The sequence below is a fragment of the Lottia gigantea genome, assembly GCF_000327385.1.
Source record: "Lottia gigantea unplaced genomic scaffold LOTGIsca_81, whole genome shotgun sequence".
Classification (NCBI taxonomy): Eukaryota; Metazoa; Mollusca; class Gastropoda; family Lottiidae; genus Lottia; species Lottia gigantea.
Genome location: NW_008710694.1, coordinates 165,210 through 188,925, shown reverse-complemented (window position 1 = coordinate 188,925; position 23,716 = coordinate 165,210). Strand labels below are relative to the sequence as shown.

The following is a 23,716-nucleotide window of genomic DNA, read 5'->3' as shown; positions in this document are numbered from 1 at the left end:
TTACTCTTCTGTTTTGAAGCACTTGAATGATCGTCGGAAGAATCGCCTAATAGATTTTACAACTCTTCTTTTCGGTTTAACTGTCTGAACTGAAACAATAAATTAATGAAATAAGGCTGGCGGTAGATTTAAAGACACAGAAATTTGGTGGCAGGGTGAACTTGTCACAGTGACAAGGTGAATTGGTCACAGTCACAAGTTAAATTGGTCATAGTCACAGGTTAAATTGGTCACAGTGACAAGTTAAATTGGTCACAGTGACAAGTTAAATTGGCCACAGTGACAAGTTAAATTGGCCACAGTGACAAGTTAAATTGGTCACAGTCACAAGTTAAATTGGTCACAGTCACAAGTTAAATTGGTCACAGTCAGAAGGTGAATTGGTCGCAGCGAGAAGGTGAAGTGGTCACAGTCAGAAGGCGAATTGGATTCAACATAGTTTCCAGAAACCCAAGCATTAATCGTCTGTGATACTGTGGATATGACCAACAATCTTACAAGAAGGGAGAGCGGTCCGATTAAGAAATTATAATTCAAGCAAAATGATATCTTACCTTCCTGATCACAAGTAGCAACGTCGCCAGTCTGTGTAGCTTTATTTTCTGTTTTGACAACTCTTTTTGTGATAGATTGTTTAGGAGTTCCTGTTGGTTTTATCAAGCACTCCAAATTATCACCTGTTCCGCCTTCAAGTTGACCATTGTTAGTGTACTGGATATTGAACTTGATTTCAGGCATATTATCTACAATGGAATAGATTAGAAAATAAGAATAGGAACAATTGATGTCCAATACTTTATCTACAATGAAATAAGCCAGATTTTCGGGTTTTATATTTAATCACACACATTATTTCCCTAGGTAATTTTTTAAAAATTTCATGTCATTTTGGCCTCATTGTGAATGTACAGTGGAATAACTAAGTTGCTGATTTTATCATAGCTGAAAGAGAACAAGCTGGTGATCTCTACACGAGTTTTCTCCTTTTTCCCCTCCTATTTTTCATTTTAGCTATTACTAATACTGACTATCTGGATTGGTCTGATAAGCGCCTTACCTTCAGATTTAGTGATCTTTGAAATTCCTGTAAACTGCAGGAATCTTTGAAATAAACCAGCACCTTCTTCTACTGGTTTGAGGATTGTTTTTTCTTCAAGAAAACCAAAGAACTCTCGTTCATAATACTGGTATTCCTCCACTGTCATGGGCGGAGTGGAATAATCAGGAATCTCGCCAAAACAATATGGCGGACGGGGCATGTATTTCTTGGACATCCTGGAAAATGGAAAAAAGAAAGCTTTAGATTTTACTTTCTAAAATGATATCACTGAGTATAAGATAAATTTACTGTGGTTGCGATCGGTTTCTTTTTGTTGATTAAGTCAAAGAGCATCACTGTTCAAATGCCTAAAATATATATTCAAAGTTAGTTTGATCAATGACATTATATCTATTTACTAACTTGCCAAACGGTGAACCTAACTAAAATGACATGGCTGAAAAATTCCAAATGAAATTGAAAAAAATTAAAGAATATATAATATGAATATAAATCGGGAAAATTCGCCCAAAATCGAATGAGCCGATTTCGATTTCAAATAACTTAAATGACACTTCGTATTAAAGTAGCCTGTATATTATAGTGCAGCTAATAACAGCAGTGTTTTCATATAAAATATAAATCTCACCTTAAAATTCAGAAAAATCCTCAAAAAATCGCAGAGAAACTTGTAAGCACGTCTTTTCAGCAATGAAAAATATGTCGCTTGTGACGTCATACTATTGTATTATGTACTTTAATTATAACGTCATAATAAAGACAAATTATTCTATTTATAACGTTTCCTCCCTCACAAATTAAATCAATTTTAACGATTTTTTTAGATATTTTAGAATCTGAAACTGATTTTCGGTCCCTGTCTCAGTTTCCCAGATTGAATCATAAACTTAAAATTAAAAGTCTAAGCATACATACTGCTGTATAGGCTTTCTGGAGAAAAATACAGTCGGGGGGAAGACTTGATTTACGGAAGAAGAGAAAATCCTACCCCTCGGCTGTTTTGTGGTACCGTGTGGAGCACAGTAATATTAAGAATACTCGGTAACGTCGTGATGGACTCAATAATTGTTTTGGCTTTTTTCATGATGAAAAATCTAAACAATTAACGACCAAAAATTTGGTCAAAGCAACTCCTATAAAAATTGGCTGCTTGCTTGTCACAAAACATCAATTATTTTACTTTCTGGAATTGTCCGGCTGTCCTATTGACCAACTTTACTGTAGACATCAAATAATCAGATATCATTTTAACATTTTAATTTTTAAAACAAAATTTCTCTTTTGTCAGATTCGGAATGAAACCTTCATGGAGTTACGGCCCTGCCTGACGTCTCGTGGCAATTTATACCGTTTGGAAACAGCTCGCCATAATTTTATGTCCCGACTTCTTAAAAAGGAACTATGTAGCTGGTCGCCATTTTGCTAGTAATGATGATGATGTCACTTCCACTGTGAAAGACCTTAGAGTGGCTTCAGAAAATTCTATTTGACTTGAACCAAGACTTTAAGGAAACGTTTGAAAGGCACTTGCAATGTAAGGAAATCCACTTGATAAGGCTCTTTCAAAGTTAAACTTTAGCAACTTTCAGCCAGTCCTCGTATATGGTACAAGGTTAAAGAAGTTGGTTGCCACGTTGTGCACGTCGACCATGACAATTCCTTTCATTTCTCCAACTCTGAGCAAGAATAGAAAACAGCAGATTTTAAGTTAATTATATATTTTAATACAATTGTACAAAGTTATAGTTGATTTGGAAAGATGGTTGTCTGAAGTTGTTTTTAATCAAACATGAAATCCTTTTCCATTTCGAAATCCTCATCGCCAAATAAAACAGCATCTTCACTACTATCGTCTCCTTCAAATTCTCCATTCCAATCTTGATCTTCCCATGGCCAGTCGATATCGAAGTCTATCAGACCTCGGGTATGTTTGACTGTTGATCGTCTTTCACCTATAAAATACCAACCAAAATATCAGAATTATTCATCCTCCTGTAAGCCTCTGATCGGCAAGTCTTCAGTGTGTAGATAGATTAAAAAACTTTGCAGTCACATTGTGGTTAAGATTTATAAATAGGTGTTGGGGCTGGTGGTATAGTACTGAAACCCAGTCACTGATCGGCACATTTTCAGAATGAACATGGTTTGGCTAATGGATCAGAATTACTTTTCTTTATCTAAAACCAGTGATGTTAAAGTTTTCAGGGCGATCATGGTTTGTCCATTGGTAACACGGAGACGACACTTCGTGTTGGGACTGTGGTTAAAAAGCTGAAATGGGTGGGTGGGATGTATGTTTTAAGTGGGTAATATTTGTCTTATGCGAAACACAAATATTTTACAACAGTTCCAATTTGATATTTGTCGTCAGCATTGTAATCTTACAAGATTTCTACCAAAGTCCCGTTCTTTGGACATTTTTATAACCAATCAAAGACTAATTGTGTGATAGCTGGACCAAAAGAGTCATATTGCTTCAGTTTGGATTTCATTTTCCAACAATTCGCACTTGAAATGAAAAATATCAGAAAATATAGATACGATATATGTGTAATCATATTTAAATTAAATTTCCTCGTTATATTTTTTTTTGTTCTACAATGGAGACTGACAACAAATAATTATAAAACAAAATAGATTGGCCTCGATAACACACTGTTATAAAATAGAAATAGACTTACAGGTATCAGTGAGTGTTGTTTTAAAATGTTTAAAGAATTTTCTATTAGATTTAGGTAGTCGACATTCTCTCGCTACCTGTCTATAGCACGTAAGAGTTCTAAAGCCATCCCTGTAAGATATTATACATAACATTGTAACAAAAGTTTAAATCATAAAGACATTTTGAAATGAAATGAATGGAGTTTTACGTCCTACTTTTCTGCACCATGTGGGCTAATGAAGACGGGCAACGCCATATAGGGTGCGATGTGGGACGGCGGCATAACCCTTCTCTTTTTCGATTTCCAACTGTCGAGGGATCACAGCCTGTAGCACACGGGGTCTCGGTTCATTGTCCCATCCGAACGACTAGACGCTTTTTCCATGTCAGCCCCTCTTACCTGCATCACTGAGAGGGGGAAACCGGGCTGAAAAATCCGTAGGTATTATCTCGACCTATGCCGGGATTGAACCATGGACTTTCAGACTAGCGAGCAACCGTCTAATCACTGAGCCACCACGGCTCCCGAAGACATTTTGAAATCCAAATACAATCGCATACTAATACATATATACCGTAGGTACCCGAATTTTCATTTTGATGATCTTACTACGGAAAGCCTATGAAGCGAGTTTAAACTATCTAATTTCTAATATATGTAATATATACTAATGTAAACTCAAGTACCTGTGATGCAATAGAGTAAAACTTTGAACAGATATCATAGTTAATGTATTTGTTTTACATCTTACAACGGCTCATTTTTAGCCATTTTTATCCAAAGAAAACAACAACCAAAGTGCCGATAGTCTAAGTGTCCAGACAGTTTCAACATTCCCTCAATAACATGAATGACTATTCCACGACCCTTGATTCATCATGGGCTAAAATTCTCAAAACGTATTAAAAAGCAACGCACCTGCAATCTGTTTTAGCGATATTATCACCACTCATAATACTATTAGCTTTACCATCACAGACCTTAATATCATTGCTACACTTCTCAGTGAATTTACCTCTACTGCCACCGCTTTTATACGAGCCCACAGGACCTGTAATAAAATACATTAGAATTGTTAAACCGAACTCAACATGCATCGGTATAGATCACCAGTTGCGTATGGTTGCGAAGAATAATAGCGGTAGTAAGTTTTTCATTCTTCGCTATCATATGCGAAACAACTTTTTAAACGCTCGATATATGGAAATATTGCAAGACTATGGAAATGAGAATAAAATAACCTGACAAATCTTAAATTTGACATAGAAATTACAGCTTTCACAGATTGACTAACAAGGAAAATTCACATATCCGAAAGAGAACATCTAGGTTATTATAGGAATGTGGCAAAATCAGCTATCTACAATCATTCGACATTCTAACCTATTGATAAAGTCATAACAGCAGAGTACAATAACCACAGGACTTACATATTTTATTCAGATTTTCAAAATTAGAAAATTGTTGTTTAGCAGACGCCGGTAATAAACTTCCACATTCTAAACTCACTTTTTTAATACACGCCATGGATCGTCTTAATAAGCTGAAATAATGATTATTCAAATGTAATTTTTGTCGAGAAACCAAACAGTTGTTACATCTTACTTAACAATTTCAGTTCACAGCATCCTCAGACGGGATAAATCATCTTGCATGTGTTATATAAAAACTTAATATGAGCATCATAGAATAGTCATCTTTTACATACAATAGAAAAGTAGGACGTAAAACTCCCTTCATTTCATCTCATTTATACATGCAATTTAAAATACAGTAATTTCTGTGAAAATCTTTTACCTCAGCAATATACAATCTGAACAACTTCTCTTGTCAGTCCGTTAAATGTCTGATTACACAGATTACACTCTAGAGGCAAATAAATTCTGCTTTCAATTTTAATGTTAGTTTACTTACGGACACATGACTTTATTATCTTCATGTAGAGGAACTTTAGCCATCATCCCAGCGCATCTTTTATATTTATTCATACATTTTTCTTGGTTACTGTTGGGTGTTATAACTATAAAGATAATACTCTTATCATTATAGGCATAGTCATAAGTCAGTGGTGCTCAGTAGCATATCATACTTTGCGATATCAGCATCCGCTCAAGTAAAACTTGTCATCTACCAACCACCAACCAACCAACCAACCAACCAACCAAGTAGTTTAGCATGTCTCAACTAGGGAAACCAACTAATAGTTTATAAAAAAAATCGAAATCAGATGGAAACCCGTTTTCCGTTCAATCAAAGCTCAAATAATGGTGACTAACTTACCCAATCCGGTTCCACCTTTTCTACCTATAACATAAAGATACACTTCAGTATATCTTTTTCAGTGTTAATATCAGTTAATTTATATTTGATTATTACTTGATTATGCTAGTTCTGAAGGTGTTCCCTTTCATTTATATGATTTGTCTCAGTGCCTAGAATATCAGCGAAAGATCAATAGCTTTGGGTCGGCCTTGCAATTTCAGTGTCTGCGGGCAAGTGGAATTTCATTGACTAACAACTAGTGGAATCAAGAACAAATGATAATGGACTGAAATATTGCTGTTGTCGCCAGCTGTCTTAATTTCATTGCGTCGTCGACACGGTCAGAAATGAGAATAAAGGACCTACATGCTGATGTGATTTTTTCCTTCATGGCGAAAAGTTGTCCAGAATTTTTCTCTAAATCTACGATTGATGACTCGCATTTGTCGATAACCTCGTCAAAACATTTCACCATATTATGAAGAGAACTGAAAATAGACAGCATGAAATTTGATAAATCTTAATAGTTATTTTTTATTTAGGTACTTTATTATTTATTTACGGATAAAGAGTAAACGACTTACCTTAAGCTGTACTTTATAGAATTGATTGAACATAAATCATGCTCTGCTGCATTCCGACACCGCTCTTTAAGTCAATTTAATGCCTGATAATATTTTCTTCTAGGGTTGGGGGCCCCCTTACGTTTCAACAAGTCCCTATGGTAGTTGAGCTAATGATTCGTTCCCTGTTCTGGGCGAAAGTTTGTTTGTGATGTACACCATTGATGATAAGATTTATAATCTGTTTACAAGTAATCATTTCGAGAAGTTGAAGTCATATAGTTGAATGAAGATGAAAAATAACCGAAGATTTCAATAGTTGGTTGGAAACAATCACTTACCCACAAGTAGCTTCCATTCCATTTTTAACAGAAAAGGAACTGATCATATTCAAACAAGACTGAGCTTTAGAAGCACACCAGGCACCTAAAAGACAATTTGTTTCTTATTATTACAGTTCTTACAACGAGGTCATAAGCTATTTAACATGTAACTCTTAAGTAAATGAATGTTTTGAAATTATAAAAGTATTGACCAACAACTGTGGTGTTAAACGGTGCTCCTATATATCAATATCCTATTATATACAATAACTTTAAGAGTAATCGTAAGTACTACAGCAACTTTCTAAAACCAGGGAAGATTTCCATGCTTTTATAATTTATAAATATCTAGGGCTTATTAAATGGAAATAACAATTTTCTAAATAATCAATTATAAATATGGTAGGAAGTACTCACTGTCAACCTCTTCTTCTTTCTCTGTCTCGTCTAAAAAACAATACAGCTTTTAAATATACAACCGACATTTAAATATATACACTTGGGAACATACACATTGGTGTTTGAAGTTGTTGAAATTTAACCGGTCTTTGTTTTGAAAACTTTTGATATAAGTATAATAAGCAGTATAAATAAAGAATTGCTTATGATCACATCGGGTAATAACTTTGTTTTTAGAATAAAGTTCACTAATACTTCAATAAACCAAATTATTATCAGCTGACAACAATTCAAGGAAGTCGCCATATGCCATGTAGACGATGATAAAATGGAGCAATTGGGGATGATCTGACCAGTTACGTTTCTTGGAGAATTAGGGGGCCATTGTTTCAAAGTGGGGGCCCTCTTATCTTTGGGGTAACCCCATTCCGGAAACACTAAAAATGAATTTATTGTAGCTAGTAGAAGAATCAGTTTAGAACAACATAAATACTACTTTAACAAATTACATACCAGTGGTACTGGAACAATTGGCAGCCATATTTTCTATTTGTTCTATACGGTAAAAAGTCGAAACATTAAAGACCCCAGGACACGCGCTGGTGACATTTCCTAGACATTCAATAGTTGACATTATACCTCTAAAAAGATAAATTACAATAATGAATAAAAATGACAACGCTTGAAAGATAAGGTACAGTGTTTATTAGGGTATTTCCCAATATCTGTAGTATAAGTAATTGCTTTTTAGTTATCTTGTAAATTAAATTTTAAACACTGAACAGTTAACCTCTCAACACATCTACTCTCTGAAGGAGGGGAACTCTTGTTCATTAACAGTTTATGACCAGGATTTATCCCGCAATAATTTTTAGGACCTACTTTTTATCATATATATTGTACGTCAAATGTACAACACAGTGGCGGAGCCAAGGGAGGGGGGATACAGAGGGGCCGGCCGCCATATAGACCCCGCCCCCTTGCAGCCCCGAATGCAAGTTTTACGGGCATGACTCTCACAACTAGGTTAGAAATTCGGTCACTACGCCACTGTACATATTGCGATAAGACACATACTACCGGTACTGATCAATGAGTTAAAATTAACTGCTTTTTTACTTGTTATGATACAGATGAGAACGGTTATCATATAGAATATGTTTGAAAGTGCCTGGCGCTGCCCTGTATCCAATTTATCAAGAAGGGTATACTTACTCACAATCTGATTCAGATAGAATATTGGACTCTGTTGAACATCGTTGCAGCTCTTCAAAACATTTCAATTCTTGTACAAAGAAAAATAAAATTAGTTTTATTCAGAAAAACACATCAACTGATATCTAAAAAAAATACTTAGTACAAATTTTTGCCAGATAATAAAAGAGCTATGACCATTACAGTATCACAGGTGTAAAATAAAAAGCTACAATATGAACCTAAGGCGATGTTAATTAACCAAAAAATATGAAGTTAAGACGATGTCACATATAAACCGCCAGAAAGTCTCAATTAAAATGTTCTATGGTCGACATCACGATATAATTGACAAATATAATTACTACGTATAAATAATTTCATGATAGCATCGGATAAACAATTTAACACAATTACAGTCTAAGTTACCTCCCTTACTATTTTACACCTAGACGTTGCAGGAAGTCAAGTGAGAGTGATGTTGAAGGCAATAAAATATCATTAAAATAATATTGGTTACTTACGATCTGTACCACCTTGGACTGGTTTAGTTTTCACAGCTGTTTCTGTTTCAAAATCAATACCTCCACCTGAACAGTGAGACAAGATTCGAATCATTAAAATTTAAGTGTTATTTCACTGTGTCTATGTCATCAAGACATTTGTGCGATTTCAATGTAATTCTTAAAGTCTTCTTCGTGAACTACCATGAGTAGTGTAAGGGAGTGACTGCCATATCGTAGAGATAATTCTAATATATATAAAATTTGGCACGAATAAATGTCGTAGCATGGGCATGTCACTCAAGTGACTCACTCATGCTTGTCAACCGTGTACAATACAAAAACAATATTTCACGTAACAAGTAGTGCCATTGCGTGACAATGTCGCCGATTTTTGGTCGTGCATTGCGTACAAAGCACGTTCTTTTAGCGTATTCAATGCGCAAACAGGCCGCAAACGCTGCGCTCCACTGTAGAGAACAGAAATTGCATGTCTTGCCAAGACTAATGCGCCAGGGACAAGAAAATCGTGCCAATGTCAAAGTGTCATTACTGACATGATACAGGGGGCAATGTAACTATAGTTACCGACCGAGTTAGTCGTTGGATTCCTTTACAAATTCTATAAGTAATATCCCGCACACATGTGGAAGATAACGTTCACTTACAAATTTGAGCGATTTGTTTTTCTAAGCCAGTCATATATCTTCCAACTTGGATTTGATCAGAATCGCAACTATCAGTTACGCTCTCAAAACAGGATTTAATATTCTGGAATTCTCTGAAACAACAGTAATTATATATTAACAAGAAAATCTCGATTCATAAGAAAACGAAACGAAAACAGGCTGACACGGCTTTTACCATCCCCTCCCACAAGACACACAACGCCATATAAAGTACAATGAGGGAATTTCTTTTACAAGATTCAAGCTTACCTGCACGAATCTTCCTTGTTCGGTCCAACTGAGAAATCCTGCATCATATTCATACATTTACCAACCTTTTCTTGACAACCTGATCGCAGAAAAAATAAAACATCATAATTCAGATCTTAACCTGGTGCTTTATTTGGGTAATTGCACGCCTTTATCTTTTGTAATTGACAGGCAAGCAAGTTGAATAACATACAGCTCCAGAAAATTCGTTTGATTGTTTCTATGAAATTCACTCATTCAAATGACGAATCAAAATGTGCCCTTTAGGACTCATTTCTTGAAAACAATGACGAACAATATGACAGCTTCTACTGGTTTCACTATCCCATAATTCGCCCTTGTTATCGGGAAACGGGCCGTAAATGACATGCTTTGATTGGTTAAAAATTAACGTTATAACGGGCCGTGGTGGAAAACTTGTTCGATTGCTATGGAGACTATGAATTTCAATTATCTTGAATAACACACAGCTCTCGTTAGCTTGTTGTTTCTTTGTGAGATATAATTCACTAATTCCATTTATTCATCAAATTTTAAGCTAAATACATTTCAGAAAATTTTATGACAGCTTTAATCTTTTGTGAGTTCTGTTAGTGTTAATTATCTCAATTATTCCAGCTCGATCTTAGAAGGGAAGCAGAAATCTGGGGTCTGTATATATATTACCTTCAGTTGTGTCTGTTGGCACATTTTCTCCAGCATTACCTAAAACATATATTGTGTATTATATTTGGGGTACATATAAATCGGAAAGAGGGAAAATCGACATCCCTAAAATAATAATAAAATAATGTTTAATTATGCATTGTAGTTGCTGTAGTTTTATTCGACTTCAATTTTCAAAATCAGTGTGTATCGTATATCCCAAACACGTTTAGACAAAGCTCTTACCATGTTCAATATATATATGGATATGTGGCTATTGGAGGTAGCCAAAATTTACAGAACCATCACATCGAATGAATTACAAAAACACACTCAAGAGGTGATAACTTACAAGCTAAAGCAACCTGTTTTCTAGCCCTAACCATCATTCTCTCTATCTCTTCTGTATTGGGTAAAGTACCACCACATTTTGCTACCACTACGTTGAAACAATCCAGAGTGGAATTCAGTATCCTAAAAAAAAAACAATCCAAAACCTATAATATCTAATTTTGCACCAATTGATACGATTCATTTTTGAATAAAAAAAAGTTGATGGTACAAATGTGTTATATTTGCTTTTTACAACATAAGAGACGCTTTAAATTATTTTTTCCAAGACTTTTCATTTTCAGGGGTTGATTCGGGACGTCTTGTTGATCACGTTCTTTGACACCCAAACATGTGTAGTCGCAGCTGTGCGCATTCGGATCAACCTCCCGTTGACTCGGCCATGAAATACTGATATCTTGTCCGGTAAATAGGCAAGAGCAGACAACTCTGTCTGAAGATTTGTTTGTATTGGCTATAAAAGAGTAGTGATTAGCACGCGTTCAAATCAATGTGTAATTAGAAAATTCGCAAGACGAAATAATTTTCATTAAAAAAATTTCATGAATAATAATTAGTTGTTTTTTTATGGTAGATTTAAAATATAAATTATACAGTAACCATTAAATAAACAAAGAATCATAAACTGGATGGACCTTTGTTATAGTAGCACTGACACATTTCATTTATTAAAACTAGACGTTGTGTCATTTGAACGGAATCAACCAAAACTATTAATATGACGATCTCCGTTTAATATACGAGGGAAAGGGAAGCTAGCAGCACGTTAGTCCCGAGTGAGTTAATTCGAAGGTAATTCGTGAATATAAGTCTACTATAACCGATTAAATTAGATGAACAATTACTGTTTCTGAGACCGAGGTACGATTAGTCGTCCAAACTATACCTGTCTATGACGAGGATATTAGTTTGGGAGTGTTCATTGAAATTTCTGTTACGACGCTTTCAAGTTCCAACAAAGGAGATAATTGCAATTAAGCATATTCGACCTTCAAGTTCCAAACGTCTTGTTTACAACCGAATTAATTAGCAGTTTTATCAGTTCATATTTGATAATTTTATCCGCGGATGTTATATTTATCAATTTTTAGAGCAAAGAATTAAAATTCGAAGACATAATCATAATAACTGAATTTTTTCAATCATTTTTTACCATCACCAAAACGGATGTGTATTTACAACCAACCAGATTCAATATTCACTGTAACCTCGATCAATTACAAAGATATTAAGCAACCTGTCCAAGCCCACTTTCGTCGAAGATGTACGTAGATAACGGACTGGATGATACAGGCAAAGGTGCGATTGACTTCCCGAAAATAGCTAACCATGGACTTATAAATGGTCAGTGAGTAACTCATTAAACACATCCTATATAATTCAATCAAATACTTTAATACGTACCTGCACATATCTTGAGGGTTTTGAGTTCGCTGTAGATTGATTAGTTTACCCATACATTTTTTATTCATGTTAGCACATTCTGTAATGTAGAAATACATCAATATAGAAACTAAAAGAGGAAACAGAGGAGAAATCGCCATCATGATCCCCCCTTCCTCTTTTAAATATTTATCAATTTACCTTGTGAAACATTTTGTGGCCTTTTTTCGGCCCCCTCAACTAATATATCCTAGAAACGTCACTGTGACCATGTCCATGTTAATATTCTCCGGTTCTAAATATTCCGCATTATTTTTTTTAAAAGGACACTAAAATTTAGGTTCCATTTGTCCAATCATTAAATATTTTTCGTTTAATACCCTGACTGAAAAAGCCACCTCAAACCTTATAGCTTATTGTTTACAGACTTTCTGATTCCCTGAATCCTTTGGAGTACATGTTGTATAATCCAGCCAAATCACGGCATTTTGTGATATAAGAAATATGGCTATTGAAGTCAAGGTACAAGACGCAGGTCGTAATTGTATGGCCGTAAAATAATATCAATGAGCATCTGACAATCGAACTAATTTGATTTATATGAAAGAACATACCCGTGATAGATACTCCTCCAGTAGAAGGTGAAGAAGTTGTCAAGCTACTACCAGTACCTATAAAATACAACATTATTAGAAATCGGTTCGCATATGCGTTAGGTAAATCCAAGTTTTGTAGAGTTGTTCAAACTGTACCACAAATAAATGTATGAGAGGTGATACAATACAATCTGATTAAAATACAGGTCTGGACGTTTCCGTTCGTGTCTTTTCAGCAGGCTACTATATACGCCGTCAATGATCTGACAATATTTTTCTTTGTGTTCTATGGATTCAAAAGTTGTTTGTATTTATGTTAACCAATCAAAATGAATGCTGTTGAAAATATATAAATCAACTTTGTTATGTTACTCTATGAAATAGCCGTCGAATAACATCAACCAATCCTGTTCGTTGTTTCTGCCAGTAACATAATGAATCATAGATTTTAGAATGCTGGTAGGAAGGTCAAAGCCAGTAGCAGTGAAAAGGTCAGGTAATGCTAAACAAAGAAACAGTCAATAAGTTTGTTGTAGTATGCATGATGTCATATGAATAAATATGCAAGAATAAGAGGGTAAACTCAGAAAACAAATTGAATTTGAAAGGCCCCCATATTACAGATAGTACCAATGGCAAAACTATAGTCATTACAGAATCTTAGGTAACGATTCAGTCACGCCTTTCAAAGAACATTATTCTCTCCAGCTAGTACAGTTAGGGGTGCTTGCAGGCCCAGGCCATATAGCACAAAAATAATAGGCCAAAAACTGGGTTGTACTATACCCAAGGAAACAAAAGAACCAATCAAATTGGTATAGGATACACGCATGCGTGGTGTATATCTAGAACAACTACAGTGAAGTCTTCGAAAGACCATAAGTGCAGTAGATAGCAGGCTGAATTACACCTGCGACTATACCAGTAGAACAAACCTCTAATGACAAAGTTAACATCTGAAAAACTTTTTTTTTTTTAAATGCATTTTTTAAGGAGTTCTTATATGGAAAGGTCACATCTGTGCCAGGGAAATTCGCATTGTAAAATTATCTATTTCTCGAGGCATAACGAAATTCAAATGGACTGTTGTTGATTGAAGAATGGATTTCATATCTATTTACGTGGTCCAATGATTTTATGCGGTCACATGAAAAAAAATTATAATGGTGATACTGCTTTATTCCTCACCAGAAGCATGCAAACAATAAATTGAAGAAAATATATTTAGTCTGCATATATGCTGTTTTATACGCCCATGAAATGACGGATTTTGACAAAACTTGGTATGAGTGTTCTTAATCACCCAAGGATGAACCATATTGAAAATCAGAAGAATCGAAAAATATTTAGTGTGAGTTATTGCCCTTGTTCTTGAAAACGCGTTCAATTTTTAGCTCGTAAACACTCTAAAAGGCACAATTCTTGACGGATTTTGATGAAACTTGGTGTGAATGTTCGTAATCAACCAAGGATGAACCACATTAAAAATCAGAAGACTTGAAAAATATTTAGTATGAGTTATTGCCCTTGTTCTTGAAAAAGCTTTCAAATTTAGCTCTTAAACACTAAAAGGCATGATTCTTGCTGGATTTTGACAAAACTTAGTTTTATTATTCAGTCCTGTGCTGAAGATGGAATATTTGCCTTTTAGAGTTTTCACGAGCTAAAAATTGAACACGTTTTCAAGAACAAGGGCAATAACTCATATATTATTCAGTATCTCCCTAAATAGTTCAAAAGAAGTGTATGACTGAAGGTTGAATATTTCATACTGGTGATTGTTACTGTACTGCTAAATATTTTTATTCAAAATCAAAGCTGCCAGTGGGCGTATATTACCTTGCCCGGCACGCTATCTTTGTAAATTTATAAAATTGCTTGAAATTCAGTGACTACTTCTCCAATCATTTTCCTCCCTAGGTGCATATTATTAAAAAAGGAGGCTCCGAAAATAAATATAAAACCTGTTTTTGCCTGGATCGTACGCTCAAAATTTGAAAACAGACAGTTCTAGAAAAAGTGTCAAGCAAATATTTGCATTTGAGAAGAGTTCTTCTTTTATATTGAAGCTTTTCATGTTTTAGACCTCTTAACATACACACGATATCATGTATTGTTTGTCAACATTCAAATTTCTGAGAGCTGTTCCATTTGAAAAGGCACAACCTGCTATATTGTGTGCCTATACAACCAATAACAGCTCATAGTTTTGTCTCTTTCACCCCACGTCTTGATACAGCCTTTTTCCGCGAGCAGTTCTCAGGCTGATGATAGTGACCCTTGTGATGGCCGCGCATGCGCGGGTGGGTGTTCTTTCTATGGTAGCTAGATGGATCTACTGATGGTATTTCTTATCATATTACAGTTATTTCGCGTTAAATGTCCGCGAAAAGTTGAATTTTTGCTATATCTACGCTATTGAGCGGATTATTTACGGCTTAAAAAAAACCCAAAATAAATCAGGAACGGGGCCGTTTTTGATCACCAATTGTTTTTTATGTGGCCTAACAAGCAGCTGTGACATTTCTGCATAAAATTCAAATTAGTAAAACAATTTTTCGGTTATAAGTTAATATCTAAATTCAATAAATGTTATTAATCAGCCGATTCGGTCCATTGAATTAATATGAAAATTGATAAAAACAATTCTTGACTGTGGATATAAATAGTGGTTTCTCTAACAACAACGTTTTCACTGATCACTCATAACATTACAATGGTAAAATTGATCGTCTTCGTTTTTTTGTTCGCAGGAGTTTGTTATGCAAGATAAGTCCATTTTAAAGTGAACACATTTAGTTTTTATTTAATATCTTTAATAACTATATCATCCAAAAATGATCGTTTACTATGTATATCTTATTCCAAGAGCTATAAGTTCTTCAGAGTGCATTCTATTTTTAATGTGTAGAACGACCCCTCCTTGAGTTTTTCCCCTCTCTCATTCTGCGTTGCTGTTTGTTTTATTTTAAGAGTTTATCTTTCCTAGACTTTTTTTTGGATAGAGTCTAGAGTCAGATTTGTGCTATTTAGACAGATTTGCAAAGTATTCGCCTTGGTGATGAATAATTCTTAGTTAGGGGTTTGAACCTAAAGCACCTATTAGCCAAGTAGTCCTTACAGAAACTCCGCTTGTTCCATTCCAGTTGGGATGCTTACATAGACTTGCTAATAGGATATAGTTCAAAAGATGGTGTACCCCAAGTTGATAAGGCTTGTATTGTTGGAAAAGATGGTTCAAGATATACTACTGATAATCACGCAAAAATTGGTATTTTTTTTATTTTTAAACGGTTTTTAAGAAGCTTTCTAGATTTTTTTAAGTGTATCCGGGGCCATTTCTGTCTTAAATTATCATTGGCCTATATTTATGGCTTCAATATATTTAAACCGTCCACATGGAAGCTCCGCTAGAACTCGTATCGCAGTGTTTTATGGCGGCCAATTATTAACGTTATTTCACGACGGAGTCATCGACAAAGCAAATTTGTACCATCAGCCAGCTTTATCAATAGGGATGAAACATTTTCGTCGAACCTGTCCGTCCATCATTTGTTCGTCGGGACTGTAACAATTGCTTCTGAACGCAATATATACCGTTAAATCTGCTGTGTGAATGTATAAACTTTTAGTCGGTTCGTTATAGAATATTCACATTGTTTGTCTTTCGTACCAGATTATGACAATGTAAATTGTTAAAACGTTTTGTACAATAGTTCCGTGATTTTTGGTATAGGCTATGAAACCTACAAATGCTGAAGTTTCAACAATAGCAACTGCCTTTCAAACAGAAGACTATAATACCTTTCAAGTCAATGGTATAAACTAGAAGGGGTGACCTATCAATTTTTAAGACAGGAAGACAATGAGGTTTGTTATCCAAATTTTCCAAAATCCATTATTTTGTTTAGATTCCTATAAACTTGTATCTTCACAATGTGAAGCTTCTACGAATTTCGGCTTATAACTCGACTCCAATAGAATCTTCTTTGTGTCACCGATGCTTGTAAATGAAGTGATTTGATTGGATTGTATGCTAGAAAATACAGCCAATCAGAGGCTTCGACAAAAAGTCTGCAAACTCTTAGCCATAATGTTTACAGTAGTTATATCGAGGGCTGTGATTGGTTGTATTCATTAGCGTACAATCAAATCAAATCGTTGCATTCCGTGACACAAGAAAGGCTGCTAATGGAGTCAAGGTATAAGACGAAGTTCGTTATAGCTTGACTTTGTGAAGATGATAAACTTGATGCCAAATCAAACTTACATCAAAACATCAGATTGCCCATACTCGTTATTACTGTAGGCCTCGTGTTTCATTCGTGAGTTATGCGTCATGCAAATAAAACAGAGTGTAGATTGCGACTGACGTACATTCAAAAAATAATGTTTATTTATTACCTAATCTGTGATACAAATTGTGGTGCCGCCACTCCTCAAATAACACTGTTGCTTTTAATTTCTTATTAAATATAATATGATAAGAATAATGGTAATTATGTATATTGTAGGTATTGGGCAAAAAAAATAACCATGGAAGTGTTAGTCTAAGAGAAAGTAAAACTGGTAAGAATGTTAAGATTCCCTAGTATCAAGGCCTGACTGACTGATATTTTGACTGGCTTAAATGCGCTTCCGTGGAATATACAATGTATATCTGTTAATACGCTGCTGTGGAATATGGGGCTCTTGTTTTGAATGGTGTTAATACTTCCTTAAGATTATTTTGCTGCTTTGTGTTTAAACTATATTGTCTATAAGCACATTGTCAATAACCGACAAATTATTTTACCATTTTGAATTTTAACGGACATGCCACAGCTGCTCCACGTAAATAGATATGGAATCCATTCAACCTTCCCTGAATAACAATTGTGAAAACAGGGAAAGGCCACATATAATTCGATGTAGCCTCTTTCCATGGTGACTACTGACACACAGTTGATTTTCAAGCAGAAATCATAAAGCAAGATAAGCAAGACCCCCGGGACCACGACTGCACTACAACTGATCAAAGACTGTGCAATATATCTCAAGTTTCTCAACCGTGCCCCGGGGTCACGACATTTTAGCTTCGATTTGTAAGTATTATGAGAGTTTCCCGCTTACATGTAGTTAGATGCCGTAGCACCCCTCCTCAAAGTTCCCGACCCACATGAACAAATAACCCAGATCACGCTTCTACGAATTTTCACCCTGTTTTTTTTTTGTTGTTTTTTATAGTCGGTTTAAAATTAGGTTTATTTGGTTTGTAGGCATAATAGAAGACATTTTTATTGTCCTTCTTTTCGAAACATTTTCAATGTCTAGTTAGTAGACTCTCTAGACATAATCCTTAGTGCTTAATCAGTATTTAAATTCTTTATTTTCAGCTATAGTTATTGCCCATGTACCAGACAATTTCATCGCAGGGTATGGTAGCAAAGCTACTGATGGTATAGTTAAATATTTGGTGCCTCTGAGTGTGTAGATATTTAAGGACTGGACGCCCCACTCTGATTCTGAGTTCGAATAATAAAACAAAATAACATTGACTGTCACTTTCTATAAGCCCCCATTATCCATTATTGTCCAACCGTATACAAGTCATCTAATTAAAATCAGATTTTAATTTCCATTGTAATCTTAAAATATTTTTACCAAGGTCGTGTACTGTTGACCAGTATTAGTAAAAAGCAAAACAATTCGTAAAATATGGAATCAAAATGATTATAAAATGCATAATTGATATACCGAAAGTCTCAATACAGGGGATACGTTGGGCTAGTCGGTCACCAGTTTATCACAAACAAGAGTAAATGTCAAGATAAATTTGGCTCTTAACGACACTGGTTCCATTTATATCCGATGTTGATTCAGCTTTACTAGAAACGCAATGAAGTAAGATAAGTTACTGTTTTTATAAAGTGATGAATTTACTGGTCTTTAAGCCTGTTATTAGCTGTAATATTATGGTGACATTTACCTCTGCTACCACCATTCCATTGATACAAGAGATAAAAAGTCAAGATAAAATATCGCCCTCAAAGTCACAACATCTCTTTCCAAATATATGTAGATTTAGCTGTACAAGAAACGCAATGCAGTCACAGTTTTTCTATAGTAACGTTTTTTACTGTCGTTTTAGCCTGTTAATAGCTGCAATGTTATGGTAGCCTTCTAAGACTATTAGCATTCCGGAATCTGTGGTTCATACTCTCTATTAGCAGATAAATCTAACAGGATCAGGTGGTAACATAAGATTCCATCTGAGCTATAGCCATAGGGTTATATAATAAGTTCTATTTATAACTCCATAAGATTCCATCTGAGCCATAGCCATAGAGTTATATAATAAGTTCTATTTATAACTCCATAAGATTCCATCTGAGCTATAGCCATAGAGTTATATAATAAGTTCTATTTATAACTCCATAAGATTCCATCTGAGCTATAACCATAGAGTTATATAATAAGTTCTATTTATAACTCCATAAGATTCCATCTGAGACATAACCATAGAGTTATATAATAAGTTCTATTTATAACTCCATAAGATTCCATCTGAGCCATAACCACAGAGTTATATAATAAGTTCTGTTTATAACTCCATAAGATTCCATCTGAGCCATAACCATAGAGTTATATAATAAGTTCTGTTTATAACTCCATAAGATTCCATCTGAGCCATAACCATAGAGTTATATAATAAGTTCTGTTTATAATTCCATAAGATTCCATCTGAGCTATAGCCATAGAGTTATATAATAAGTTCTGTTTATAACTCCATAAGATTCCATCTGAGCTATAGCCATAGAGTTATATAATAAGTTCTATTTATAACTCCATAAGATTCCATCTGAGCTATAGCCATAGAGTTATATAATAAGTTCTATTTATAACTCCATAAGATTCCATCTGAGCCATAACCATAGAGTTATATAATAAGTTCTGTTTATAATTCCATAAGATTCCATCTGAGCTATAGCCATAGAGTTATATAATAAGTTCTATTTATAACTCCATAAGATTCCATCTGAGCTATAGCCATAGAGTTATATAATAAGTTCTATTTATAACTCCATAAGATTCCATCTGAGCTATAGCCATAGAGTTATATAATAAGTTCTATTTATAACTCCATAAGATTCCATCTGAGCCATAACCATAGAGTTATATAATAAGTTCTATTTATAACTCTATGGCTATAGCATATAAGCAGCAACACCCATATATTTTGACTTAGCACCTCGCATGGTTGAAGTTAATATCAGAATATATTATCTAGCCTTGCGTTCAATAGACAATATGTTTTGTTTGTTTTTTTTCGCAAATGCCCTACATTGTTGAGTTTATTTGAGTCTTGAATATACAATGTATATAAATAGTCTTTAGAAGTACTAGAAATGTACGTTCATTCCTTCAAAAATATCTCAAACTAGGAATTTCTTTTCGTATTTTTAAAGATGTCTTTTCTATATATGGCAGTGTCTCAAAAAAATATGACTCGTCTTTTTAACTTTTAAAAGCGGTTAATTCTGGACACACGTGGATTTGAAGGCTCAAAATTCGACTAAAGAATGATTTAAAAAATACGACAGCTATCCCTTTAACGGTATACTACCTCTTAGGATTACCAGAAAATTGAAAATTTATAACTTGGCCAAAATAAATCGTTGTTCATCAGTGGACTTACCTAGTGTTAAATCAATACGACATAATCCCTCTATAATTCAATAATTCCATAAAACTAAGTAATGATACATTAAACTAAGTAATTCTGAAACAAGCTTAGTAGCTGCTTTCAATAACTATATGGTTTAATGGATATATTCTGTTATATAGAGATTCTATGGCACTTGGTAAGCCTAACTGGTAAATTTATACTCTTATTGACCAAGTTTGAGATTTTTAAATTTCCTGTCTATTCTAATAGATAGTATTTCTTTAATATGCAGAATATATTATAAACACTGAAACTTACATGTATTAGAAATTTGTCCTTGTGCTTGGTTCATATTACGTTCTATCTGTGCTGCATTAGGTAAAACACGTCTACATTTCTTTAGCACATTTTGGAAACACCCAACGATTGATCGTAGACCACTGGAATCAAGAGTCAAACATAGTATAGGGAAATATTCGCCAGTTTCGGGGGTAGATTTGGGTCTTGAATATATGTAAAAAGTCTTCAGAAATCGCACAATTCCTTTAAAATACCTCAAACCCGGATTTTCGCCCTCTATTTCTATATGAGGCTAAGTCTTAACAAAAGGCTAGTCAAAAGCGTTATAATTCTGGACACACATGGATATCGAAATACAAACAAATAATTAGCTTTATGAAGTAACCGTAAACTTACCTGCAAGTATCTTCTAGACCATTGCTATAATCAATAGAAGAAAAGCGAGACGTACAGCTCTGAACCAGGCTCATACATTCTGAAAAAAAATTATATTACAATATTTCACAAATCGGACATTAATCTAGCAGAATATACAGCCCAAATTACAACGATGACATACGTACTCACAACATCCTGCTGGTAAGAATCTTAGAAGCCAGCGAATCTTGAGCAATCCAATGTATTCCTGTTTCTAAACAGTGTTCTGGAGAAGAACTAGGTTTCAATATACACTATATAAACATTATTACCTGCTTGTATTCCTGTGGGTGTCGGTAAAGTTCCTCCAGGTAGCTGCATCTTACCTGTGAATAAAATACATTGTTCATACCAGTATGTGATGAAACAACAAACCGAGATCACGCATTATACAGATTCTTAGAAAGTTGGAAATAAAAATGATTAGGTTATTGCTGCTGTCCAAGCAAAATTGCCCTCATTGCACACTGTCCGTCGTCTGCATTAACCCAGAAAATTCAAGTACGTGTATAAACACTTACACATAATTTCATAAAAGATTATCAGATATGTGAACTCTCCGAAAAGCGTGCTGAATGTGCTTATAAAATAGTTGAAACCACGTATCTATAGAGTCGTGTTTTTGTAGATTGAACATGACAGTATTAAGTTCATGCAGTATATTGAAAAAATATTTTTAATGTACATACACACAGTTCCAACTTGAGACTGAGCTCTAGCTAGCTGACCTCGTATTGTCCCAATATTAGGTAAAGCATGAGAACAATGACTAACAACATTTTCCATACAACCAACCATTTCATTTAGATCTCTATCGAAAATATAACAAAAAATACATCATTAACAGTTCAAATAAACTATGTTTGAAAACTGAGGTAGTTACAGTGGGTGAACTTCGAGCTTAAACTGAAATAAGCCTTAGCCTCTGCATGTAGAACTCCCGGGACCACAAACTTCCCCTATTTAGAGGAATTTGTCGAAATCCTCTTTTATCTGGTCAGATAAATGTATTCCAAAGCAATTAGAAATTGTATAATCTCTCCAGCTTCAGGATGCCCTGTACCTTGTCGGCTGATACTGTCCATGGCCTCTATTTTATATTCCTTACTGGGATCCCTGGATGTTGTACTTCTGAATCAAAATACAATTCTGGGTGGCGCCTGATATGCTGGCAGTAGCGGAGCCAAAGTGGGGGGGGGGGGGGGATCAGAGGGGGCTCCAAAAGCAAGTTTCTCGAGCAAAAATCTAACAAAGTCACTAAATATCATTTTTGATGTCTTCACGCTTTAAAAAAAACTCAAAACTAGCGCGCCTATTGTCTTATCTTATCCATACGGTTGTTATCAGTTATAGAGAACATGCATCACGACGGTACAAATAATTTAAAGAGCTGCGGTATAATTATAAATACAGAAATTTTGATTTTGATTAATAAATTACAGAAGGAACTTACCCACACAACACAGATAAATCACTGGAAAACTGAAACCTACCAACCATTGCTACACAGTCTTGAGACATTGCTCTACATTCTGAATAAAATTAAAATTTCCATTCAGTTTATGCAAGAAGGACACGACACCTTAGCTAATAATTTCTTCGAATCGCATTTACAACTAATGCAATTTCAGGGTCGTAAGTGTCCTTTTTTCTATGAGGCAAAAAAGGTTTCGTGGAGGGCGGCTAGGCGTCTGGGAAGACCACCATGAGCCAATAGGCATATGCGTTTGTTGCCTATAGTTACTGATAGTGGCTTCTTTTTTCTACTGTATCGGTAATCCATCACAATAAGCTGGACGTATATCGTCGATAATGAAGGATAATGCGGATTTGAACGTTAACGTGACTGAATTCTTTTCGAGATCGTCAAGATATTTTGACCAATTAAAACTTACCGGATTCCAAATCCCTTGCTGTGATACTGCTCACTGAAAAAAAAAAAACGACGTTAATTGCATCATTAATACATTTGTAAGAGTTTTTAGTGCTGGCATGATATATCGGTGAATTGGTGTGTCGCGATATACGTATCACGAGGTCGTGTTTCGATATTTGACGAGTTTTTGTAAGTCGGCGAATTGAATCACAAATTTTTCTTACTGACTGAAATTGTTTGCAACTAATCTATTTACAATCGATGGACATCGACTTCTATCATCTCTTTCACCATATATCACAGTTATAACTATTGAAAATTTGAAGATAAGATATTAAATTTGTTCCCATTATTCCAAATGGCGATACGTACAGAAGCGTGTCCCTTGTATCGCGACATATATAACAAATCAGCTGGAATATACCCTAACGCTTTCAAAGGGAATTGAAAAAAACAATTGGAAAATCGTTTTGGAACTAACATTAATTGGAGAAGAAGGTTTGCTACACCATCCTCTGATATTTTCTTTGTCCACGGCCGTTTTAGGAGGTCAAGAAGGGTCAGTAGATTAGACGATTGTTCTCCTAATTCAAAC

General features: G+C 34.8%; 2 protein-coding genes across 2 annotated transcripts; both read right to left on the bottom strand.

The window, feature by feature from the left end:
- On the bottom strand, positions 1-1,274 carry LOTGIDRAFT_168972 (hypothetical protein; the record flags this gene model as incomplete). Its single annotated transcript, XM_009067268.1, has 3 exons — positions 1-89; positions 555-743; positions 1,058-1,274. The coding sequence occupies 3 exons, from the start codon at positions 1,272-1,274 to the stop codon at positions 1-3; spliced, it is 495 nt and encodes a 164-aa protein (XP_009065516.1).
- Positions 1,275-2,762: 1,488 nt separating this feature from the next.
- Positions 2,763-12,971, bottom strand: LOTGIDRAFT_236412 (hypothetical protein; the record flags this gene model as incomplete). Its single annotated transcript, XM_009067267.1, has 18 exons — positions 2,763-3,012; positions 3,742-3,851; positions 4,642-4,774; positions 5,154-5,266; positions 5,638-5,743; positions 6,004-6,027; positions 6,352-6,473; positions 6,890-6,974; positions 7,289-7,318; positions 7,784-7,911; positions 8,486-8,555; positions 8,989-9,054; positions 9,636-9,748; positions 9,906-9,984; positions 10,572-10,610; positions 10,903-11,024; positions 12,306-12,384; positions 12,899-12,971. The coding sequence occupies 18 exons, from the start codon at positions 12,969-12,971 to the stop codon at positions 2,840-2,842; spliced, it is 1,665 nt and encodes a 554-aa protein (XP_009065515.1). The 3' UTR covers positions 2,763-2,839.
- Positions 12,972-23,716: the final 10,745 nt, after the last annotated feature.